At 38.1% G+C, this 25,509-nt stretch overlaps 1 protein-coding gene across 1 annotated transcript in view; it reads right to left on the bottom strand.

Moving 5' to 3' along the window:
• LOC130240216 (A disintegrin and metalloproteinase with thrombospondin motifs 2-like) overlaps window positions 1-25,509 on the bottom strand; it is a 371,942-nt gene that overhangs the window by 210,291 nt on the left and 136,142 nt on the right. The window contains exon 3 of the mRNA XM_056471639.1: window positions 22,511-22,682. Within this exon, the coding sequence (XP_056327614.1) occupies window positions 22,511-22,682 (172 nt within the window). The remainder of the gene's footprint in view (window positions 1-22,510; window positions 22,683-25,509) is intronic.

The following is a 25,509-nucleotide window of genomic DNA, read 5'->3' on the forward strand; positions in this document are numbered from 1 at the left end:
TTCAGCTGGTCGACCAGCCTGGTTTTAGAGGGGTTTTGGACACTTCCAGGCTGGTTTCCAGCCATTTCCAGCCTGGTCTTAGCTGGTCAGGCTGGGAGATGACCAGCTAAAACCAGCTTGACCAGCCTAGCCAGCCTGGGAGCCCAGTCAAAACCAGCTTTGTCCAGCTTAAACCGGGATGGTCAAGCTGGTTTTAGATGGTCATTTTCCAGGCTGACCAGCTAAGACCAGGCTGAAAATGGCTGGAAACCAGCCTGGAAGTGACCAAAACCCCTCTAAAACCAGGCTGGTCAACCAGCCAAAACCAGCCAACCAGCCTAGGATTTTTCAGTAGGGTAACACACTTTACTATAGTATGTTTTCATAGTATAATCTTAAAATCACTATAAAAAAAACATAAAAGTAAAGAATAGCATGTGCAAGTCTGGGTGATGTTAGGAAAACAGTCAAATAGCATCTTTCTATAATATGTAGGGTATATTATACTACAATACACCACAGTTTACTGTAGTAAAACTGATACTACAAAAATACTACTGTCCTCATTATATTAAGTTAACCATAGATAATACTATAACATGCTATAGCATTCATTAATGAAGAGTTGTAGATACTCCACTACTCTATATACAGTATATTATTGTTCAAAAACACGATGGTATTCACTATAGATCATTATATTTTTTACAGTATATTGTTATACACTGTATCCTTTATGCAACGCATTTAAAATGTAGGTAACAGTTCAGTTTAAGTAACAGTTCACATCATTTACTGCCTTATTACCTGCCTATTATTAAGATATGAACTGCTTAATAGCACTTATAAGATATGATCTTATTTTACATACCTAATCCTACCCAATAGCTAAACCCAACCTACTACCTTACTAACAGTTTATAAGCGGATAATAAGTCGATTTGGCGGCACGGTGGCTCAATGGTTAGCACTGTTGTCTCACAGCTAGAAGGTCTCTGGTTTGAGTCCTGGCTGAGTCAGTTGTCTTTTCTGTGTGGAGTTCGCATGTTCTCCCTGTGTTGGCGTGGGTTTCCTCCGGGTGCTCCAATTTCCCCCACAGTCCAAACACATGCGCTATAGGTGAATTGGGTAAACAAAATTAGCCGTAGTGTATGTGTGTGAATAATTGTGTATGGATGTTTCGCAGTAATGGGTTGCAGCTGGAAAGGCATCTGCTGTGTAAAACATGCTGGATAAGTTGGCGGTTCATGCCGCTGTGGCAACCCCTGGTGAATATAGGGACTGAGTCGAAGGAAAATGAATGAATGAATAGTTGTGCATATACAATAGATTAGTTTGTACTGAAGCTGAATTTGTCATGTTATGATAATGGTTCAAAATTAGCACACCCAAATTTATGTTAGAGAAAAATATTACATAAAAATAAAGAACAAAAAGAGCAAAATTCAAGAAAAACAAAAAGTCTATAAAATTTTGTTGAAATTTTGTAGTTTGTAATTGTTTCCTATTATTTTGCACACATTTAAATGCATTATCTTACTATTTCTAAAGATGTTTGGTGACTAAAATAAATAATACATACATCTGTTTTATAAATCTGTTGAGTTAAAATGCACCAAATATATGACTTATATTCACTGACAAATGGATACAAATACTAATTTTTCTGTACTTATTTATGTTGAGCACTATAAGTGTCCAAATAGATCCTGTTCGTGAGCAATGAAAGCCAACAGATCTGCTGGGCTGAAATGTCTCTTCAGACAAGCAGACCAGAGAGAGCTGAGGACAAACCCAGACTGACAGCTGGATGAAGTTTATCTCAGGCATTAAACAGGTGCAGAAGAGCTGAAGTTAAAAACAATCTTTTGCACATCTGTGATGAAGCTTGGCAAAGATGCAAAAAGCAAAATTCGATCACATTTTAATTTAATACACAATTCACACTATTAAAAACACATTAACTCAGACTTTTAGCTCAATAAACTACTAATAAGCTGCTTATTAATGGTTAGTACACTGTAAAAATAATCCTGGGTTCCACACAATCGATTGGACAACTAAAGAAATAAAGTTAGCTTATTAGTTTTTACAAATTTAAGTGTATTGAGCATAAAACAATTAAGCTGTCCCCTAAAAAAAGTCAAGAATTGTGTTATTTCAGCTCATTTTAATTCAGCAGTTTGAACAAACAGCAAACATCATTTTTTTGAGTGGGGTAGTAGTTATGGAGAGTCAGATTAGAAATGTAAAATAAGATCACATTTTGTAAGTGCTGATAAACAGTTAGGCCAAATCAATTTGTGGGTTCATGTCAAGGGGTAGGGGTGTCGCAATTTCAACCCAGGCTCATTCTGAAAACGTAGTCCCGTGGACGTTTCTGGAGACCGCGAAATACGTCCTGGGAGGTACGTATTTTTGTAGTTTTTGTTTTCGCGAATCCGCGAGAGGCCGCTGTGTGCGAATTTTTGCTTCTCAAATGTCTCTTGCAAGTGTCATTCGCGCCCGCGCTGTTCTCGTGTAAACCCACCAGAGGCCGCTGTCGAACGACTGTCTGTCCGTCCGACTGGCTGAATGATTGACCCTCCTCCTTCCCCGAACCCAACCAATTTTACCGATTGACCCGCCCACTTCTCTAAACCCAACCCACAATTTACAAAAGCCACGTTTTTACCACGTTTTCGGATTTTACCACATTCTCACCCTCTTATGAACTTGTTCACTTTATTTCTTGGATTCTGTTTTTGTCTTACCGGATTTCTGGAACTGCTCTTCCCCAGAATTGAACCCGGTCGTCGTCATTGTGGTCAGCTCCTCTCTGCGTCTCAAGTCCGGTGACGTACAGGACGAGCTAACCGGACAAACTGGTTGCGGCGGGAAAGCCCTCCACACGAAGGCAAGAGGTCAGCCGGTAAGCGCTAAAAGGAACGCCGTCATGCCGCCCCGCAGTGTTTGCTTAAAAAATGAAATGCAGCCATACGTACCTCCGGCTACATAATTTGCGGTCTCCAGAAACGTCCTCGGGACTACGCTTTCAGAATGAGCCAGAATAACCCAAAATATTGAAAGAGCCATATTGGGCCAAAAAAACAAAAAACAAGTATGTCTGGAGCTGCAAAAAATTAAAAGCCTTATAATGAAGGCAACACATGCTTTATATATCTATATTAGCCTACTATCAAAATGACTAAGTTGGCAACAAATACATAATGAGCCTTCATGATTAAATGTTTATTTTCCCTGCAGCGCATCCTGTAACGAATGACGCACCACGTGACTACTCTGTTGTACGATGCCGCCTCAAGTTTAACTTCATTACAATATTAATGAACCATGTTTCATTGCTTTGATGAAATTAAAGAAATGCAATAAAGAAATCCAATTTTTGATGTCATTTTTATTTTGAGGATTCGAAAAAACAACAACAAAATGGAACGTGCATAACGTGGCCCTCATTGGGGCAACAAACAGAGTGCAATAAAACCTGCATTTATAAAAATAAAACAGCAGCCTTTTGAAAAGATAAAGTATATAAAATCAAATTAATACAGTTTAAGTTTGATTTCTGTGCAAATGCCAAGCAAGTCAGTGCAAGGGTAAAACGCAGCAGCATCCTCTGTTCTCCTCAGTTATTTTTCTCTTTTTCCCTTTGGGATCCATGACCCATCACTCAGCCGCCGGTTTGTTTACAACAGCCACCTGCCTGGCATCCCACCCTGATGACAGAAATGTGTGTCGCAGGCTATGACGCAAATCTTCGTTGACAAAAATGTTGAACTTTAATATTTATTCTACACATTTTGCAGCATTAGAAAATGTTAAGAATGTTTGTGTCATGTTTGTCCTCCTACAGAAAATATATTAAAAAAATATATATATATTTCCCTCCCCCATCTTTTTCCATTTTCAAACATTCTTGAAAAAGCTCCAGGGAGCCACTAGGCAGCGCTAAAGAGCTGGAGGTTGCCGACCCCCGGGCTAAGGGGAAGGGGTGAATAGCCCTTCGAACAAAGATTTTTCAATACCACACTTGAAACCAAGGGGTGTGAAAATTTCCCAGAATACACCAGCCACAATGGCAGTATTGCTGAACCCGGAAGTAAGGAGATCCACAAATTAGTATTTTTTGTCGTTATTACAATTTTTTACAACAAACAAGCACATGTTTTAACATATTCATAACCGCGTTTGTGTTAAACCATCATGCGTATAAAAATAAAATAAATAAAATATAGCTAAAATAAAAAATGCTAAATTTGGCTCTATTCCATAATAATAACTCCTGTACAGCAGTCCCACAACATTCTGACACTCGATGACACTGGAATACCCTGTCAGAAAAGTCTAGTGGCTGAGAATGAGCTTTTTACAGTGTCTGCTATAATATTAATGTTGTTTTTGGTGTGTTTACAGATGAATATGGCCACAGTGTAAATGCACAATACAGGTCAGTGTTTCCTCTAGGATTTTTTCCAGCTGTGGCGGCAGGCCTTTTTACACAGATCTACTAACTACCTGTGGCGTTATTTCAATGACAAATGTCGTGAGCGCAGTATTACGAGTCGAGATCGCATTCATGTAATAGCCTACAGCATGCGAATCTCTTTGCTTGCGTGCCGATTTCCTCTGCTCGTGCACAAAGCTTCTTGCATGCCCTTAAATACGCACTGCTCAAGCGCAGACAGTGTTGCCTGATTGGGCGGTTTTGAATTTATTATTGCGGGTAAAAAGTGACATAGGCGGATAGTGAAAATTTGGGCGGTTTTGCAAGGGCGTGCCCGTTAGCCCAGGTCTGCCCTCATAAACCTGTTTTGATCTCCCAAAGATATGCCATAGCCCCCGTTCTTCGCATACATGCGCTTAGAACAGTGTATAAACGCTCGTGATCTCGACAGCTTTTGGGCTGGAAACAGTCAGCATCATCTGGCAACACTGAGCGCAGATATTCTTGTGCGCTCTCAAATAAATGCTGCTGAAGTGTGATTTAGTGCGTTTATGTAACGAGTATGTCTCCAACATTTATTAGATTTGCTAGGAATATTTATGAATGTCTCCAATAGATTTACAGAGCAGTATTAATGCGTCCTGAAGTAAAGTGAAACAGCTTTACATCGTGTTAGCTGGCCTCACGCATCACGCACCTGCCAGTCAGTCAGTCAGGCAGCACATAACCTTAAAGGGTTAAACAAATGACGCACAGCACTACTACGGACTGTTACAGAAAAGTTCACGCGGATATAATTCACTGACCCTTTGATACGTTTTGGTGCGATTATCACCTGCTATTAAAAAAATTAAATGTTTTGAATGAGAAGCTGTAATGTAGCCTTGGCAGGATGAATTTTAGCATGGCGCCCCGCCATGGAAGAATAAATGTAGCGGAAACCATGCAGTTACGATCTTATTGCCACATTAGATCATTATGATAACATGATATATGCCTTCAGTGATTTCCTGAAGATAATTACCAAAAAATAACACAACTGGAATAACTACAGCAGTTGCCATCCTCTGATCTCATATAAAGCAAGAGATCGCGATGACGTGTGCAGGTGCTGTAGTGCTGTACCATTTCTTTAAGGGTAAATTTTGAAGCCCTTTCCCTTCACACTTGGTTTTAAGGGCCATGGGGAAAGGGTAGGGGTACAAAAATAGAATTGGCATTAATATCTTAGGGTGCACTCAGACTAGGCTATCCGAACCGTGCCCAGGCATGTTTCCTGGTTTGTTTGACAAGTGGGAGTGCTCCGAATCGCACCCAGGCACAGTTCAGTTGGCCGGCCCTGGCCCGGTTGGAAGAGGTGTGCCAGAGCGCAGTTCAGTTGGGATCACACTAAAAGCATACCAGGTCTGAGCCCGAAACTGAAGACGCAACATCACTTTTAAGTGACTGTTTCATGTGGATTTATTAATCATTCTTACTTTTCAAGCAACGTGAACTGTCATAGTTTATTAAAGATGCTAACCCCTCGCTGCATATCAGCTGCACCTTCATCAAACCTCCTAATACCTGCAGCACAAGGACTTTTATGATCATTTATGAGCATCAAAAGTGGTGGAGCTGTTCAGCAAAAGAGTTAACTGTGTGTCACTGAATCCCAAACGACTTAAAATAAAATAAAACAAAACGATACAACTAAAGAAATCTCCACTGTGCTCCACTTTGGCACAATTCAAGGCAACTGTATTGTGAGTGTGCCCCTAATAACAGGCAGGTAATAAGCCAGTAAATGATGTGAATAGTTACTTTGACTAAAGTGTTCCCCAAAATCTTTCACAAACCTACAGTATACGGGGATGATGTTTACATTTGGTCAGTTTGGTCATCTTACCATTGTGTTGATATAACAAGTCAATGCACAGTAAAAAAATAATAATAATAAGTTGACTTGAATTAAAAGTGTAAGGCAACTTGCTGCACAGTTTTCAACCCAAGTACTGCACTTGACTTGATTTAAGTTGTGTCAACTAAAAAAAGCTCTGCAAGTTGCCTTACAATTTTCAGCTGAGTCACATTTGTTTTTTACAGTGTGTTAAACCTGCATATACCACATGATTTGCAGTTCAGAATCATATAGTATCTGTTTGATCATGTCGCCACTGGCTTGCTTGGTTTGGGACTTGTGGAGCTGCGCATCGATGGATTTGCTCTTCAGCGTTTGGACTTTCAGCAGTGAAAATGAAACAACACTGAACTGAACTAAACTGAACTTCAACTCTGAATACTGGACTGACACACTTTCAGTTTACCATAATGTTCTATATTAAGCTACATAGACACAATCTACATTGTAAAAGCGCTATAGAAATAAATGCAACCCAGGCTTATTCTGAAAACGTACCTCCACGGACATTTCTGGAGGCCACAAAATATGTCCCGGCAGCACGTTTTTCTGCAGTATTTGTTTTCGCGAATCCACCAGAGGTCGCCGTGTATGCTTTTCAAGATCTCAATTTTCCCTCGCGAGTGCCATACGCGCCTGCTGTTCTCGCCTAAACCCACCAGAGTCCGCTGTCGACTCACTTTTGAACAGACTTTCTGACTGACTGAGCGAACGATCGGCTGACCCACCCTCCCCCTTCCCTAAACCCAACCAATTTTATCGATTGACCCGCCCACTCACTTCCCTAAACCCAACCAACACGTTTCAAAAGCAATCCAAAAAAATAAAAGCCCTCTGACTTTTTTTTTTACCACATCCTCACCCTGCTATTCACTTGTTTGTTTTATATTTTGGATTCTGTTTTTGTCTTACCTGCTTTCTGGAATCGTTCTTCACCAGACTCTAACCCCCGTCTTCACGGTCAACTCCTGTCTGCATCTCAAATCCGCCAACGGACGTGGCGCGCTAACGGGACAAACTGGTTGCAGCCAAAATGCCATCCATATGGAGGTAAGCAGTCAGCTGGTAAGCGTGAAAAGTAACGGCGTCACACTGCCCGTAGCATTCGTTTAAAGAAATGAAATGCAGCCATACCTACCTCCGCCTACGTAATTCGCTGTCTCCAGAAACGTCCGCAGGGCTACGTTTTCACAATGAGCCTGTGTTGAATAAATGTATAACGTTTATACATAAAATAAATGTATTTAGTTGGCAATTGTAATCTGAATTTATGACTTTATTTTATACATGAAACAAAAAAGAAAAGTTTTCAGAGAGTAATATCTGTTAGCATGGGATAGTGTGTGTGTGTGTTTATTTAAAAAAGCAGGTTTAAAAACAAGTGCTCTATTAAAGAACAGTCCTGGCCAAAAAAAAACCCTATACACACACATAATTTCAAGTAGTACCATCCTACTTCTTTCATAGTGAGCTGCTTTCTCACTGACTTCCAGTTGGTTTTGTGGGATGCCATCTGTGCATGTGTGACAGTCTACAACTATTAATTGAGTGCGATAGATAACATTAATGTGGGTTGTGTGAGCGCGAATATGTGTGTGACCGTTCCACCCTAAGCATTTCCAGCACACTTCATTAGCGCTTAATACAGCAAATTCCAGCACTGTGAAAAGATCAAGGTGTATCGAGTAAAAGTGATGACAAACCTAACCTCTCGCTGACTTATTGGGTAAAATGCTTGAGCTCAACAACGCCTCGAAAAGCAATAAAAGGGAAGAGGATTATTTCCTGTTTTTCTTCCTCACTTCTGTCCATTACGTGTGCGGTTCTCCTTAGACATGATGTAATGGGTCTGGACAGTCACTGTGTAGGAGGACTGCTGGGTAGAACTACCGTTAAATGGCTGCTTATTTTACCTCCAGGTTTGCTTGGAGAAAAAAAGAAAAGAACAGGAAAACATCACAATGGGGGGAAAAAACCTGTTAAATTGATTCAGCGGAGGATTTGATGTAATGGTTATGACTCTAGACTGGTAAATGTTTGGGTAATTCAAAGGCTGCAGTTGGAAGATGACAACATCTTAAAGTTGAGGAAAGAAATTACGTTGAGTCTGTTTGCCAAGAAAAGGCCACTGTGTGCGCTTTTTCAGATCTCAAATTTCTGTCGCGATTGCCATTCGCGCCTGCTGTTCTTGTGTATATCCAGGTGTCGACTGACTGACCAACCAAAACTCCCACCCACTTCTCTAAACCCAACCGACAGTGTTTTTAAAAGAAACCTTGCGGCAGCCTGATTTTTACCACATTTTCACCCTGTTATTTACTCGTTTATTTTAATTTTTGTCTTTTGTTTATGTTTTACCTGCTTTTTGGAACTGTTCTTCATCGGACTCGAACCCCGTCGTCACGGCCAACTTCTGTGTCACAAGTCTGTCGACGTACTTGGCAAACTGGTAACATTGGAAGAGCAGTCCACACGGAGGTAAGCGGTCAGCTGGTAGCTTCATTTTTAAGAGGAAGTCCAGCTATCCGTAGCTCTGGCTACAAAATTTGCATTCTCCAGAAACGTATATCGGGGTATGTTTTCACAATGATCCTGTGTTGCAGAATCTTAATTTTTGTGCAAACTGTCCCTTTAAGTGTCCTTAATCCTTTGATACAATGTACTTGCAATGTACATCCATGTTTTTACATTGTAGTTACATTCAGTAAAATGTAGTTACATTGTGAAAATTTACCCCTATATACATTTCTGGAGAGCGCCAAATATGTCTAATATGTCCCAGGAGATACGTTTTTTTGCAGTTTTTGTTTTCGCAAATCCACCAGAGGCCACTGTGTACGCTTTATCAGATCTAAAAATTTATTTCACGAGTGCCATTCAAGCCTGCTGTTCTCAGGTAAATCCACCAGAGGCCGCTTTTGACTGACTGACGTAATGTAATGTAAAATATCACAGATGTTATTAAAATCCAGTGTGAGAGGTGTGACTATCCATCCATCCATCATTTTTATTATCCATCCATCCATCTATCCATAATTTTTATCATCCATAATCCAATTTTATTATCCATCCATCAATCAATTATTATTATCATCCATCCATCCATCCATAATATTTATCAGCCATCCATCCAACTATCCGTCCATCTTTCAATCCATTTATCCATTCATCACTTATTATTCTTCAGTTTATCCACTTATCCATCCATCATTTATCATCCATCCATCATATTCAATCATCAATCCAACCATCCCTCCTTCCATCATTTTTATCATCCAATCATCATTGTATAACCTTCTATTTATCCATCCATGCATCTATTAATTTCATCATCCATCCACCCATTCGTCCATCTATCCATTCATCATTTATTATCCATTTTTATCCATCTATCTATCCATCCATCATTTTTATCCTTCCATTCATCCATCCATCAATTTTTATCAATCCATACATTTTTACCATCCATTCCTCCATCCATCATTTTTAATCATTCATCCATCCTTCCATCATTTTTATCCTTCCATAAATCCCTTCATCAATCAATTTTTATCATCCATCCATCCATAATTTTTACCATCTATCCATCCATTCAGCCTTTTTAATCAGTCACCCATCTGTCCAAATTTTTTTTATCCTTCATTCATCCATCCATCCATCAGTTTTTAACATCCATCCATCCATAATTTTTAACATCCATCCATCCATCCCTCATTTTTAATCATCCATCCATCCTTCTTCCATCCACTCATTTATTCATCAATTTCTATCATCCTTCCATCATTTTTCATTCTTCCATCCACTCATTTATTCATCAATTTCTATCATCCTTCCATCATTTTTCATTCTTCCATGCACTCATTTATTCATCAATTTCTATCATCCTTCCATCATTTTTCATTCTTCCATCCACTCATTTATTCATCAATTTCTATCATCCATCCATCCATTCAGTCTTTTTAATCATTCACCCATCTGTCCAAAAATTTTTTTCCTTCATTCATCCATCCATCCATAATTTTTAACATCCATCCATCCATCCAGCATTTTTAATCATCCATCCATCCTTCCGTCATTTTTTATTCTTCCATCCACTCATTTATTCATCAATTTCTATCATCAATCCATTCATAATTTTTACCATCCATCCATCCATCCAAAATGCACTGATTGACCAGTGCCCACCCACTTCCCTAAATCCAGCTGACAGTGTTTTCAAGAGCAATCCAGAAAAGCCAGATTTTTACCACGTTTTCAAATTTTACCATATTCTTACCCTGTTATTTACTTGTTTATTTTATTTTTTGCCTTTTGTCTTACCTGCTTTCTGGAACTGTTCTTCGTTGGACTTGAACCCCATCGTCGGAGTCAACTCTTTTCTGCGTCTCAAGTCTGACATACGCTGCGAGCCACTGGACAAGCTGGTAACAGCAGGAACAGCCATACGTACTTCTGGTTACATAATTTGCGATCTCCAGAAATGTATACAGGGCTATGCTTTCACAATGTAGCCAAGTAGATGTATTTCTTATCAAAATCAGTGTGACAAATTAAAAGTTCTTTATGGTGTCCTTTCTTTGCAGCAGAAGCTGTGAAATAGAAATTGCTTTTACATAATGAACTAGAATATGAAACAATGAACACAAGTCGCCAGATATGACACATGAGATTCAGTGAGTCACTAATTTATCCTGTTCATGTGGGTAGTGCACATCATCTCAGAGGGGATTTGCCAATATGGACAGAATAATAATGTGACAATTAAGTGCTACTACACCTAATTTGCTGGACGCTTCACTTGCAACCTACTTTTCCCGAGACAAAATAAACAAAACAGACCAGAAAAACAAAGATTGCGTCAAATTAAGCCCTCTTGACAGCTGTCTACTTCTGGTCTAGTGAACGAATCGTCAAACAGTGACCCAAACAGAGTTCAAACCTCACTTCCAGATGAGAATTACAACCTTATAAACAAAGTTGAGTTATCCAGACACACTGTATTTGGTTGGAGAACATCCTGAGGGTGAAGACGCAGTGGAAGCAGGTGATGCATTGTGGGATAGGCCTCACGGGGGTCCATCTGTCTGTGCATGTCTCAGTCTACTGACCAAAAAAACTATTTCTCTTCATAACGAGCACAATGGAGGGGACATGAAATGCACAATTTTTTGGATACTATTAGGGTCGATAGGGCTAAAATGTTTTAATATGTTAGCTTCAGACCAATTTTTATACATTAACTTTATATATATTCAAACGGATGGATGGTTGGACAGGTGGACGGACGGACAGACGGGTGGATGGATGTTACTATTAGGGTCGATATTGGTAAAAAATGTTTCAATATTTTAACTTCTGACCAATTTTTATACATCATTTTATATGTATTTAAAAGCATGGATGGATGGATAGATGGATGATTAAAAAATGATGGATGGATGGATGAATGGATAAACTGAAGCATAATAAATGATGAATGGATAGATGTATGGAAAGACAGATGACGTGTGGATGGATGGCTGATAAAAAATGACTGATGGATGGATGGAAGGATGGATGGATGGATGGATGAGTGGGTGGATGGATGGATGATAAAAAAGATGGATGGATGAACTGAAGGATAATAATGAATGGATGGATGGAAAGTTGAACGGATGGGTGGATGGATGGAGATTAAAAATGATTGATGATTGGATGGATGAATTAACGGATGATTAAATTGATAGATGGATAAATGGATGAATGAATGAAATGATAAAAATGATGGACGGATGGATAATAAAAATGATGGATGGATAAATGGATGAATGAATAGAAGGATAAAAATGAGTGATGGATGGAAGCACGGATTGATGGATGGATGATAAAAAATGATGGATGGATGAATGGAAGGATAAAATATAATGGATGGATGGATGATAAAATGATGGATAGATGATGGATGAACATAAGGAAAAAAAATTATGAATGGATGAATGGAAGGATAAAATATAATGGATGGATGGATGATAAAATGATGGATAGATGGATGGATGAACATAAGGAAAAAAATGATGGATGGATGGATGGATGGATGGATGGACGGACGGACGGACGGACGGACGGACGGACGGACGGACGGACAGACAGACAGACAGACAGACAGACAGACAGACAGACAGACAGACAGACAGACAGACAGACAGACAGACAGACAGACAGACAGACAGACAGACAGACAGACAGACAGACAGACAGACAGACAGACAGACAGATAGATAGATAGATAGATAGATAGATAGATAGATAGATAGATAGATAGATAGATAGATAGATAGATAGTACAGTAACATGCATGTTTAATGCCAAGATGAGACGCATTAAACCCTTAAGAACAGTTCAGCCAGAGCAGCAATCAAACAGTTCCAGCAGCGATGTTGTTGATCAATGCTGCTATACACCACCTGAATTCTGGAAAGGTGAAATGCAGCATTGCAGAAACACACTTCTGTTGTCTTTGCATCACATGACCGTCTGGCCATGAAAAACTCTGCTTTTGTTTTGTTTTTGCAGCAGAGAGCAGCACGACCACCTCCCCAGCGCCGGCCGCTTCCCACGCCATGCAGACTCACCCCAAAGCATCTTCTCACCAAGCAACACCGAGACATCTTTGTGCATGTGTGTGCAGGAAAGCATGCATGCAAATACAAGTACAGCTGAAGACAAAATTATTCACCCTCCTGTGATATTTCTCTTTTTTAAATATTTCCCAATTGATGTTTAACAGAGCAGGGAATTTTTCACATTATTTCCTATAATATATTTTCTTCTGGAGAAAGTGTTGTTTGTTTTATTTCGGCTAGAATAAAAGCAGTTTTTAATTTTTTACAACTGTTTTAAGGTCAATATTATTAGCCCCTTAAGCCCCTTTTTTCTACAGAACAAACCACTGTTATACAATAGCCCCTTTCACACTGTGACTTCGGTAAATATCTGGAAAATTATCAGAATTACTTTACTGGTAAATTAAGAAAAGTGCTGTTCACACAGGCCAGGACGTTCTGGAATTGTTACAGAAAGAGCATTCACACATCCATTTCAAAATACCGATAAATTCTGATATCAATAACCAGAAATGAGCTCTAAATGGCTGCACTTGCATTTGTAAACATAGAAGGGGTCGGGCTTTTGTTGATGGTTTCTCTTTTAATTAAAGGGGTGGTCCACAGTGTATTTTTAGGGCTTGGTTGTGGATGGATGGATGGATGGACGGACGGACGGACAGTGAGGATAGATAGATAGATAGATAGATAGATAGATAGATAGATAGATAGATAGACAGACAGACAGACAGACAGACAGACAGACAGACAGACAGACAGACAGACAGACAGACAGACAGACAGACAGACAGACAGACAGATAGATAGATAGATAGATAGATAGATAGATAGATAGATAGATAGATTTTGTTCCATGTAATGTAATAATTGTGATGGCGCATATGAGATGTCATTTTTCGAGATGCATCATGTGCGCTGCATATGCAACATCTATAGGTCATGTTGGAATTTGATGTTTTATGCGATTATTTTACGTTTAAAGAATTTTGCAGGATCGCAAAAATGTGTGACTTTTTGTTGATTTTGCGTTGGATTCAGTGATTGCAAAATCGTAAATAACTAGGGGGTCTGTATAATGTTTAGAAATGTGTTGAAAAAAATATCTCTGTCAAACAGAAATTGGGGAAAAATAAACAGGGGGGGCTAAAAATTCTGACTTCAACTCTGCATAACACGCTTTGTGGATAAATATGGCTAATATTGTCATTAAACACATGCTTTACAACCCCCTAGAAGAGGAATCAGAAGCAGGTGTCACGGACAAAGCATTAACAGCAGTCTACACTTCACTGAGAACGTCTCCTTCCAGATCCTTCTGCCACACACTCTGATGGAAACTCATTTTTCCTCTCTACAGCTGCTTTTATTCCCTTATTATTGGTGGCTCTGGTGTCAGGCGCGAGCGCTCAGAATAGACCTTCATAATCCCCCATATTCACCGTACACTCCAGGACCCGTTCAATGCACAGCTACACAATGCTGCGGCGGCTGAAAGTTATGAAGAGTTATGAAGAGCTGCAGTGCTGCAACTCCTCTAGTGCTAAAGGTCAACATTGATTGACCTTTAGGTGATCAATCGCACATTAAGAGTGAAATCGCACATTCTGGTCTCAAAAAACGTGATCAAAAACATATGATTTGTTGTTGTTTTGTGTGTGTGTGAGTGGCTCTTGTTCTCATTCTACAACCGTAAAAGTTTTGCAACTTCCACCTGAATTACAGAATGCACACCTTAAAATAAAAGTGCCGAAAAGAAGTTTTTACGGTCACACCATAGTTCAGACTTACAATAAGGTTTCATTAATTAAAGGTACAGTATGTAAGTTTGACACCCAGTGGATAAATTAGGTATTGCACTCCTGGTTCAAAACACACGCAAGCACAGGTTGCCAGATTGATGGTACCAACAGCAGTGTGCCTGGCTGTTGAGCCTAAAGGCTGATTTAGCGCTGATTTAAGTTGTGTTCTAAATAAAAGCAACGGCACACAATATAAGCAAATTTTTCCCTATTAAAAGGAGTTTTTGTTCTAACCAACACCTGAAATTAATATTCGAGAAACGGCTTCTGTTTCTTGCAGCTGAATAACAGAATCTGACAATGAAACAGAAACTGTCAATGATCTCCTCAGGTACACCTTATGTGTTTTACTCAGTGTTGAATGCTAATAATATGAGTTTGAATGCTGTTTTTACATGACATTTATTGCCATACTACTGAAAGCAGCAGCAGATAGTTCACCTCAGATCTTGAAAATAAAATAAACTGTTTGAAACTGAACTTTAGAACTGTAACTCAGTGTAAACTGAATTTTAAAGCAGTTTAATAGGTATTAACTAGATTATAAACTTTATCATTTCGTTGGAGTGCAGTGAGTGCACTATTCTGTGCTTCTGAATAGCTATATTTAAATTTCAGTCGTGTTTTGTCTGGTGCAAACAACCAAATTGTTTATAATCATTATCAACGTCATGTAGCCTGTTGTTAGGACACGCGATTACAATGTAACTTGCTCAACTAGTGTTTAATATTTACAATATTTGCTAATTAATAACCAGCTCATGTGGAACTCTGTATCTGCGTCTCACTTCCAAGCTGCTACTGTATACGGGAGGTCGCATTTCAGTCACGGACGCATACTTTGAGAGCCTTCATGAATGAATGAACTAAATTTGCTGTTTTCCACCAAAACAACTCGGGGTGCTGAAATATAATTGGCTAAACTGGCATTAGGCGGGTTAAAGTGACCAAAACAAAGAGACTTTCTGACAAGTAACACATGGTTTTAAAGCAGAATATCTGACTTTATCATTGCTTTTCAGATCAACAAGACATCCGCAATTATATTATAGTATTTTTATGCTTTAAAAAAAGTCAAAAACTTTCATACAGCACCTTTAATGTTAATCTATTTACTAACATGAACTGAACGAGTAACGAACAATACCTATGCTGCATTAATTAATCATAGTTCAACATTTACTAACGCATTACTAACAATCCAAAGTCATGTTTGGTACCATTAGTTAATGGACTGTGAATTAATATAAACTAACATTGAAGAACTTTAATTTCATGAACAGACATTAACATCAAAAACACCTATTTTGTAGTTTTGTTCAGTGTTTGTACATGTTAGTAAATACAATAACTAACATTTATAACTAATACGGCTTGAATATAAATTGCTACACACTTGAATGTGTAAAATAAATAAATAAATAAATAAATAAATAAATAAATAAATAAGTTAACCTAGTCATTTTGTGTTGGGAAAACATGATGAAACTGTATTGGTGTAACTACCTGGGCAGTGGATGTATAGCTTCCAGCATGCTTTGCTTGGGATTGCATTAACGGGAGAAAATGTTGGCAATTAAAGGTATTAAAGGTGTTTCAGGTTAAGAAAAAGACTTGTTATGGTGCGTTATGGTTTGTTAAGTGTGAGTGATTTACATTTTAAGTCAATGCAATGACTCAATTAGACATCATACGTCTTTATGCTATTCACGCTATGACATGCTTAAAACGTGATATGTCCAAATCGTTAACCAATCAGGAGCTTGCTCGAGTAGCGGACGTCATCCAGATGCAAAATCAACGTTTCTGCAATGAAACTGAAGTGAGTTTGCTTGTTTTGTGAAGTAAATTTCATGTGCGAATTAACCAAACTGTACGTGTAAATGAAGCAAGTACACTCAAAATTATTCTAATCACGCACGAATAACGCAATTTACTTGCGCAAAATTTGCACATCCTGTGTGAACGTCACATTATGTGGAGAATGGGCAAACTAGTTCCTGCTGATAGAAAGGCAACAGTAACTCAAATAACCACTCGTTACAACCGAGGTCTGCAGAAGAGCATCTCTGAACACACAACACGTCCAACCTTGAGACGGATGGGCTACAGCAGCAGAAGACTCCTGTCAGCTAAGAACAGGAAACTGAGGCTACAATTCACACAGGCTCACCAAAATTGGAAAATAGAAGGTTGGAGAAATGTTGCCTGGTCTGATAAGTCTCGATTTCTGCTGCAACATTCGGATGGTAGGGTCAGAATTTGGCATCAACAACATGAAAGCATGGATCCATCCTGCCTTGCATCAATCCTTGCATATACTGTGGTGATATTCGGGCAAATAAGGTGGCGCGAATGATGCAATTTGAGCGAATGGCACGACATAAAATGATCATTTCAGGCATTTGACGTGATTAACGCTTGATTCACGCAAATCATTTTGAACTTTGCAGGACATTCGCAAGGTGTTAACAAATCAGGAGCTTGCTCTAGTAGCAGATGCCATCCGTGTCGGTCATGTTGCGAATAGAAACTCACACATGGATAAAAAGTACTGCACTTGCAAATGAAGCAAGTAAATTCTAAATCTTTAAGTGTCTAATTATTTACTAGCATAAGGTGTGGTTGAAGCGTTAAGCATGAGTGATTTACATGTTAAGTCAATGCAAAGTCGCGAATAGACATTGTACGTCGCTATTCGTGTGAATGGCAAGATTTGAGCGAATGGCTCACCACGAATTGAGCATTTCAGGCATTCATTGTGCTTAACGTGATTCGCACAAATCATTGTTGAAATTTGGTGGAAATTTGCGCAGCGTAAACTAATCAGGAGTAGGCATGTGCCGGTATCACATTTTCATGCTGCGATTAATTGATTGAGCTTTTATCACGGTATACGGTATTATCACGATATTGTAATTTTACTAGAGAAACAGGTAAAAAAAACACAAAAAACTTCAGTTTCGTCAACTTAGTAACTTTAATAACTTTTTAATTAACTAAAAGTACTTCAAACATTTAAATACAAATAAATATAAATAAAACAATACACAATATAAAAGTAAACTTGAGCAATGATATCAAAGTGAATGTGCAAAGGGAAACCGTCTTCGATCAGCAATCCCTCTGCATTTTTTTGGAACCCAAAATATTTCCAAACCTCTGACTTTTTTTTGAAGGGGGATAAACTGTCGACAGCGTTCCTCCTTCCGCCATGCTTCTTCTTCGTGTGAGGATTATAGTGCGGTGGCAGCGGCGGCGTGCACTGCGTGCACACAGTGCTTCTACATGTGGGGATTGTTTACATCAGAGTGCGCATCAGTTCTGCGCAGCATATACGCAGTGTTTCTTCAAGCGGTTGATGGAAAATAAGCTAAGGCGCGTTCTAAGAATATAAATTTGGATATATTGTTTTTCACGGTATTTTGAAGTGCCCCGCGATAACAATATCGTGCATATTCATTACCGTGATTTATCGCATTACCGAATACCGGCACAAGCCTAATCAGGAGTTTGTTCTACTAGCAGCATCTAGGCACAAAATCTATGTCAGCCATTTTGGAATGAAACTAAAGTGACTTTGCGTTTGCTATGAAGTGAATTTTACACACGAATGAAGCGAGGAAACCCAAAATGTTCAGCCGTCTAATTACACGTATACTGTTAACGCACCATTAGAGTTTACTTTTCCATTAATCTGAAGATTTATAAGAGATTCAAGTAAATCAATCGTCTGCAGAGGACACATTATTTACCTAATTTCAATTTCTGAAATTCAGTAATATCTATTTCAAAATTTCAAATAGAGAAACACAGCACATAAGTGCAAAAAAAACATTGCCAAGGACAAGCTGCAAAACCTTTCTAACCAACAGCCAAACACATTTGCTCAACACAGAGGTGAATTATCCATTGAGTGGCTCTGTTCACACATCCAAGGCCATTAAGACTATGAGACTGCGATTGTTTCACATTATTACATTACTGAGCCCCAGATACTGACATCTGTGAATATAGAGCTTAATTTAATAGAAATCACAGACTGATGAAAAGTTTGTGCATTGATAGTCAAAGATCCACAGCAGATACATAATATCAAAGTTTAAGTGTGTATATATGCAGTACACTCCTTACACATCTGTCTTTTAAATTAATTTTCTATAGGATGCTTTACAATCATATTCATATACATTTATATTCAGGCCAATCACATGGCAGCAACTGAATGCATTTAGGCATGTAGACATGGTCAAGACGATCTGCTGCAGTTCAAAGCGAGCATCAGAATGGGAAAGAAAGGTGATTTAAGTGGCTTTGAACGTAGCATGGTTGTTGGTGCCAGACGGGCTGGTCTGAGTATTTCTGAAACTGCTGATCTACTGGGATTTTCACGCACAACCATCTCTAGGGTTTACAGAGAACGGTCTGAAAAAGAGAAAACATCCAGTGAGCGACAGTTCTGTGGGCGCAAATGCCTTATTGATGCCAGAGGTCAGAGAAGAATGGCCAGACTGCAGGTCTGCAGAAGAGCATCTCTGAACACACAACACGTCCAACCTTGAGGCGGATGGGCTACAGCAGCAGAAGACCACACCGGGTGTCACTCCTGTCAGCTAAGAACAGGAAACTGAGGGTACAATTCACACAGGCTCACCAACATTGGAGAATAGAAGGTTGGAGAAATGTTGCCTGGTCTGATGAGTCTCGATTTCTGCTGCAACATTCGGATGGTAGGGTCAGAATTTGGCATCAACAACATGAAAGCATGGATCCATCCTGTCTTGCATCAATAGTTCAGGCTGATGGTGGTGGTGTAATGGTGTGGGGATATTTTCTTGGCACACTTTGGGCCCTTTAATATCCAATGACCATTGCCTCAATGCCACAGCCTACCTGAGTATTGTTGCTGACCATGTCTATCCCTTTATGCCCACAGTGTACCCATCTTCTGTTGAAAACTTCCAGCAGGATAACACGCCATGTCATAAAGCGTAAATCACCTCATTCTGGTTTCCAGAACATGACAATGAGTTCACTGTACTCAAATGGCCTCCACAGTTACCAGATCTCAATCCAATAAAGCACCTTTGGGATGTGGTGGAACAGGAGATTCACATCATGGATGTACAGCCGACAAATCTGCAACTGCGTGATGCTATCATGTCAATATGGAGCAAAATCTCACAAATCTCTAACAAAGAGCGAAAAATTTAAGAGGGTCTAAATACTTTCTATACCCACTGTATACAGTGCAAACTGTGATTGACTGTTTCATTTTAAACTCATTCATTCATTTTCTTTTCGGCTTAGTCCCTTTATTAATCAGGGGTCACCACAGCGGAATGAACCATCAACTTATACAACATATGTTTTACACAGCGGATGCCCTTCCAGCTGCAACACATCACTGGGAAATCCATACACACTCATTCAAACACACACACACCATGGATAATTTAGCCTACCAATTCACCAATAGCGCATGTGTTTGGACTTGTGGGGGAAACCAGAGCACCCGGAGGAAATCCACACAAACACGTGGAGAACATGCAAACTCCACACAAAAACGTCAACTGACCAGCCCGGGCTCGAACCAGCAAACTAATTGCTGTTAAACGATCGTGCTCCCCACTGCGCCACCGTGCTGCCCTGCCCCATTTTATAATCAAGTATTATTTTAATTTTTCCATTTGAATGTTTTAATGAGCAGCTACTGTAAACGGTTATGAAGAACCAAATATGAATTGCATAATTGTTTATTTGCATGAGCAACAGTTATTTTTCCCCATATGGCTGCCACTCCTCTGACAAGAAACGGATCCAATTTTTTTTTTAGTAAATCTTGCTAAAACTCACAGCCTGAGCTGCTTGTTTTCCATCTGAAATGAAGCATGACTTGCATCTATTTTTCCAACAAAGCAAAAGCCCACAAACATATATTCTCAAAGCTGTGAAAAACGATGAATGCATTGACTATGAAGGCACATTTCCACAGAAAATATTTAGAGAAAACCAAAAAACCTTTTGAAACATCCAACAGTCGCTTGTTTCACAGAGCTTTACACATCAGCGGTATGACACGCAGTTAAGAAAACACACATACACATTATAAGGAAAGGAAATCCAGCTGAATCTCCTGCACGCAGAGAGCAATTGAAGAAAGGTGTGGGATTGATTTTCTACCTCCTGAATAGGTACATGACCAAATGGTGCTAACAACGTCTCCTCCAGAACAGCTGCTTGGCTGAGCTGCAAAATGTCACTTGTAAGCATTCAATCGACAGCATGGTTAAACACTGGAAAGCTAGCTGAACCTCAAATTTGATTTAAATATCAGGAACAGTTTGAGCTCTGAAGGTCTGTAGTCACATGAACAAGCCTTTTTAGCTAATAAGAAGAATTTGATGTGACATTTCAATGATTTTGCATTACTAGGGATAATTGTGTTCATCATATATTTATCTTAAAAGACTCGTCATTACTAGGGGTACACTGTAAATATGGAAGCACATCAGTAGTAAAGTTCAATTTAAAAAGCAATATGCAAAATGACAGCACATGTAAAATAGCAATGCATTTATTTAATTAATTCTGCATGTACAGTTTTTTTTTACCAAAACTTTCTAACGATTTCTTTCTTTTTTTATTTATTTTTTTGACATTTCAGCACACATGAAAAACTGATAAGCTGTATTTTTATCTGTAAAGATCTGCCAACTACAGCTACTTTTTTACCGCAAGTTTTTTACTTTTTTTTTTACATTTTAGCATACCTGAAAAACCTGATAAGAGCTGTATTTTTATCTGTAAAGATCTGCCAACAACAGCTACTGTTTTTTTACCTCAAGTTTTTAACATTTTTTTTTACATTTTAGCATACCTGATAAACTGATAAGCTGTATTTTTATCTGTAAAGATCTGCCAACTACAGCTACTTTTTTACCACAAGTTTTTTACATTTTTTTTTACATTTTAGCACACCTGAAAAAACTGATAAGCTGTATTTTTATCTGTAAAGATCTGATAACAACAGCTAATGTTATTTACCGCAAGTTTTTTACATTTTAGCACACCTGAAAAACCTGATAAGCTGTATTTTTATCTGTAAAGATCAGGCAACAACAGCTACTGCTTTTTTTTTTACCGTACGTTTTTTACAATTGTTTTTTGTAAATTATTTTACATTTTAGCACACCTAATGAACTAATAAGCTGTATTTTTAACAGTAAAGATCTGGCAACAACAGCTACTGTTTTTTTACCGTATGCTTTAAGATTTTCTTTTTTACATTTTAGCACACCTGATAAACTGATAAGCTGTATTTTAACAGTAACTACAGTAAACTACCGCAGCTACTGTTGTTTTACCAAAAAATTTACACATTTTCTTTTTTAACAACAAAGGTCAAAAAGGTAATATAATTAGAATGTGTGGGTTCACACAAACAAAAGTTACAATTTTAATAGTAAAAATCTGGCAACCTAAGCTACCTTTTATTTACCGTAAAAAATTGTTTACATTGTAGCACACCCGATAAACTCGACAATGGCCTTTAAAAAATACACAAGCAGAAGTTCACACAAACAGAAGTTGCTAATATAGAAACATAGGAAAAGATTCATTACAGTGTCTACCGTTTTTTTAACAGTAAAGTTCTGGCAACCACAGCTACTGTTCTTTTGACCAAAAATGTGGTTTTTTTTGGCCCTTAAAAAGATAATTTCATCACAATACACAAGCAGACTGTGCAGGTAAACGCAAAGAGAAGTTGGCAAACAGAACTAACCTCTGGAGTGAAAGTTTGCAGCTAGTGAGCTAACAGGAGGCTTCTTCACAGCAGCTGAACGGTACACAATATGAGAACGGCCACCGCTCTCCTCCTCCCGCTCCATCACATGATGTCCCGTTTCCAGCGGCTCAATGAAAAACTCCTCTTGCTCCGTCCTGATCATCCCTGCCTGCGGAGAGAGAAAAAAAGCAAAAGATAAATACGGCATGCCAAACTTAGACAAACATTACAATAGCATCCCACAGGACAAACCGAAACGCTCTTCAAGAGATACGCCAGACGTCTTGTGATAAATCATGTAACAGAGAATAGAGAACAATGTCAGGTGTGAGCTGGGTCGAATCCCTTGTCGATGACAAAGAAGACTTTCCCAGTTCTTCTCTGTGTCCCTGAGAAAGTTACGGACTTGCAAGAGTTGGGATCAAGCATTGGGATTAATAAAATTATGCATTTATTTGTGACCCTTGATCACAAAAGCAGTTATGTTCAGCTATTGTATGGGCCCAAATTTATGATTTTTCCCTTTATCCCAAAAAACATTATTAGAATATTTAAATAATGTTCCATGAAGATATTGTCAATTATTTTACTGTAAATACAGTTGAAGTCATAATTATTCGCCCTCCTGTGATTTTATTTCTTTTTCACAGGTTTTTCAAATGATGTTTAACAGTGCAAGGAATTTTTCACAGTATTTTCTATAATGTTTTTTTCTTCTGGAGAAAGTCTTATTTGTTTTATTTCAGCTAGAATAAAAGCAGTATTGAATTTTTTGAAACACGTTAAGATCAACATTATTAGCCCTCTTAAGCAATATTTTTTTTTCCAATTGTCTACAGAACAAACCACTGTTATACAATGACTTGCCTAATTATCCTTACTAAACTAATTAACCTAGTTAAGCCTTCAAATGTCACTGTAAGTTGAATACTAGCATCTTCAAAAAATATCTCGTCAAATATGATGTGCAGTCATCAAAGATAAAAGAAATCAGCTGAATGAGTTATTAAAACTATTATGTTTAGAAATACGTTGAAAAAATCTCTCCCTTTTAAACAGAATTTGAGGAAATAAATATATAGGATAGCTATTATTTCTGACTTCAACTGTATATCAAAACTTAATTTTGGATTAGTAATATGCATTGCTATAGACTTCACTTTATAGGTGATTTTCTCAATATTTATTTTCTGAACCCTCGGATTCCTAACACAGCAAACATTAGTGGAATGCTTATTTATTCAGTTTTTAGGTGCTGTAAAAATCTCATATTCAAAGTAAGTACCCTTATGATGGTGGTCCAGGGTCACATTTGATCAAAACACTGTCAAAACAGCAACATTGTGAAATAGAGTCATGTAAAATAAACATTCCCCAAGTGAATGATTTAAAAATATGTAATTAGCACTGTGATGTGAACTTTTAGCATCATTGCTCCTGCTTTCTAAGATGCTGATTTGCTACTTAAAATATATAATTTCTTACTATTAAGGTTAAACAGATTTTTGTGGAATTAAAATCAAAGGATGAAAATAGTGCTGTATATATTATTAAATTAAGTTTTATAAACTATTTTTGAGAGGGTTGCGTTCTATAATTGATCGCTGCTGGTCCTGCATCAACAAATATCAATAAACCAATCCAATGAATTCAAGCCTTCAATTAATAGCCCAGTTTGTCTTAACTTCATTATCTTCGTTTTTGAAGAACCCCCCAGCCATACACCCCATCTCCCCCTTTCCTCCTTTACCAGGGAGAGCTCTCGAGAACTACCTGATCTTGGACCCCCTGTCTGTGCTACACGAACAGGTGGGAGCCCTGGGTTTAAGTACAGCGCTCAGCATATATGAGCACAACACATTTTGAAATGAATATTTTTTTTTAATTTCTCAGTGAATATAGGCAATGTAGTTTGGTGCATTTGAACAAAACAGATTTATTAAACAGATATATTTATTAAAATAATATGTTAGTCACTGAATATCTTTAGAAATTTAAAGATAATACAATTAAATTCAAGCTAAATATTGCAAAAAATTTACAACTTACAAATTTTAACTACATTTTTCCAATTTTTGCTTCTCTTGATTGGAAATTTGTATTTCAACTTTTTCTCTAACATATATTACCTGTACTAGTTTTTGAACCGTTATCGTAAGGTTTTTTGTTAGATCAGCTCCAGATTTGGCTTCAGTACTGACTAATCTAATGTATATGCACAAATATAATTTTGTATAGCTTCCTATTAAAAATACAAATTTAAAAGAGAGATTTGTGAGGGGTGTACTTATATATGCTGAGCACTGTATCTCTGAGCTCAGGGTTCTCTCCTGTGACATGAAAATACTAAAACAAAAGTTCCATAAAAAATTGCTTTCACTCTAAAACATCGCAAAAAAGTTGTATTAACCCAACACTGGGTCAGGATGAGACAAACCCAATTATTGGGTAATTTTTTTCAATTAAATTTAACCCAACTGTTGGGTTTGTCCATGACCCAATTGACCTTATTCTTCAATGTGGAGGTGCGCGCGTTTTTGCGATTGTTTTAGAACTTCCGATTCAGCTGCCTATGGGAGAAATGACTAGGAATAATAAACGGCAAAAAACGGTCAAACTACTTACTCTACAAACAAGTGTTTGCATGACAATACAGACAAAGTAAAATAATATAAGAAAATATCAGTTTGCAACACCAAGCAGCAAAACGAGCTGTTTTTAACGTTTAAAAATGAATGGAAGTGAATGAGACCGGAAGTCTCGAGCCAAAATTATTCAAATGGCTGCGCGGAGAATAAGGTGAATATTGGGTTAATACAACTCAGCAATTTTTTTAAAGTGAATGCTACTTTTTATATCATTTACTTTAAGCATTATATGATGAAAATATTTTCAAAATAACAATTATTAACATAAATCCATACAGTTAACTTTTTAATCCAACTTTTCTAACCAAAGTTAGGTTAATACAAGCATTTGTGAATGCTATTTTTATA

The sequence above is a fragment of the Danio aesculapii genome, chromosome 14 (assembly GCF_903798145.1).
Source record: "Danio aesculapii chromosome 14, fDanAes4.1, whole genome shotgun sequence".
In the NCBI taxonomy this organism is placed as follows: Eukaryota; Metazoa; Chordata; class Actinopteri; order Cypriniformes; family Danionidae; genus Danio; species Danio aesculapii.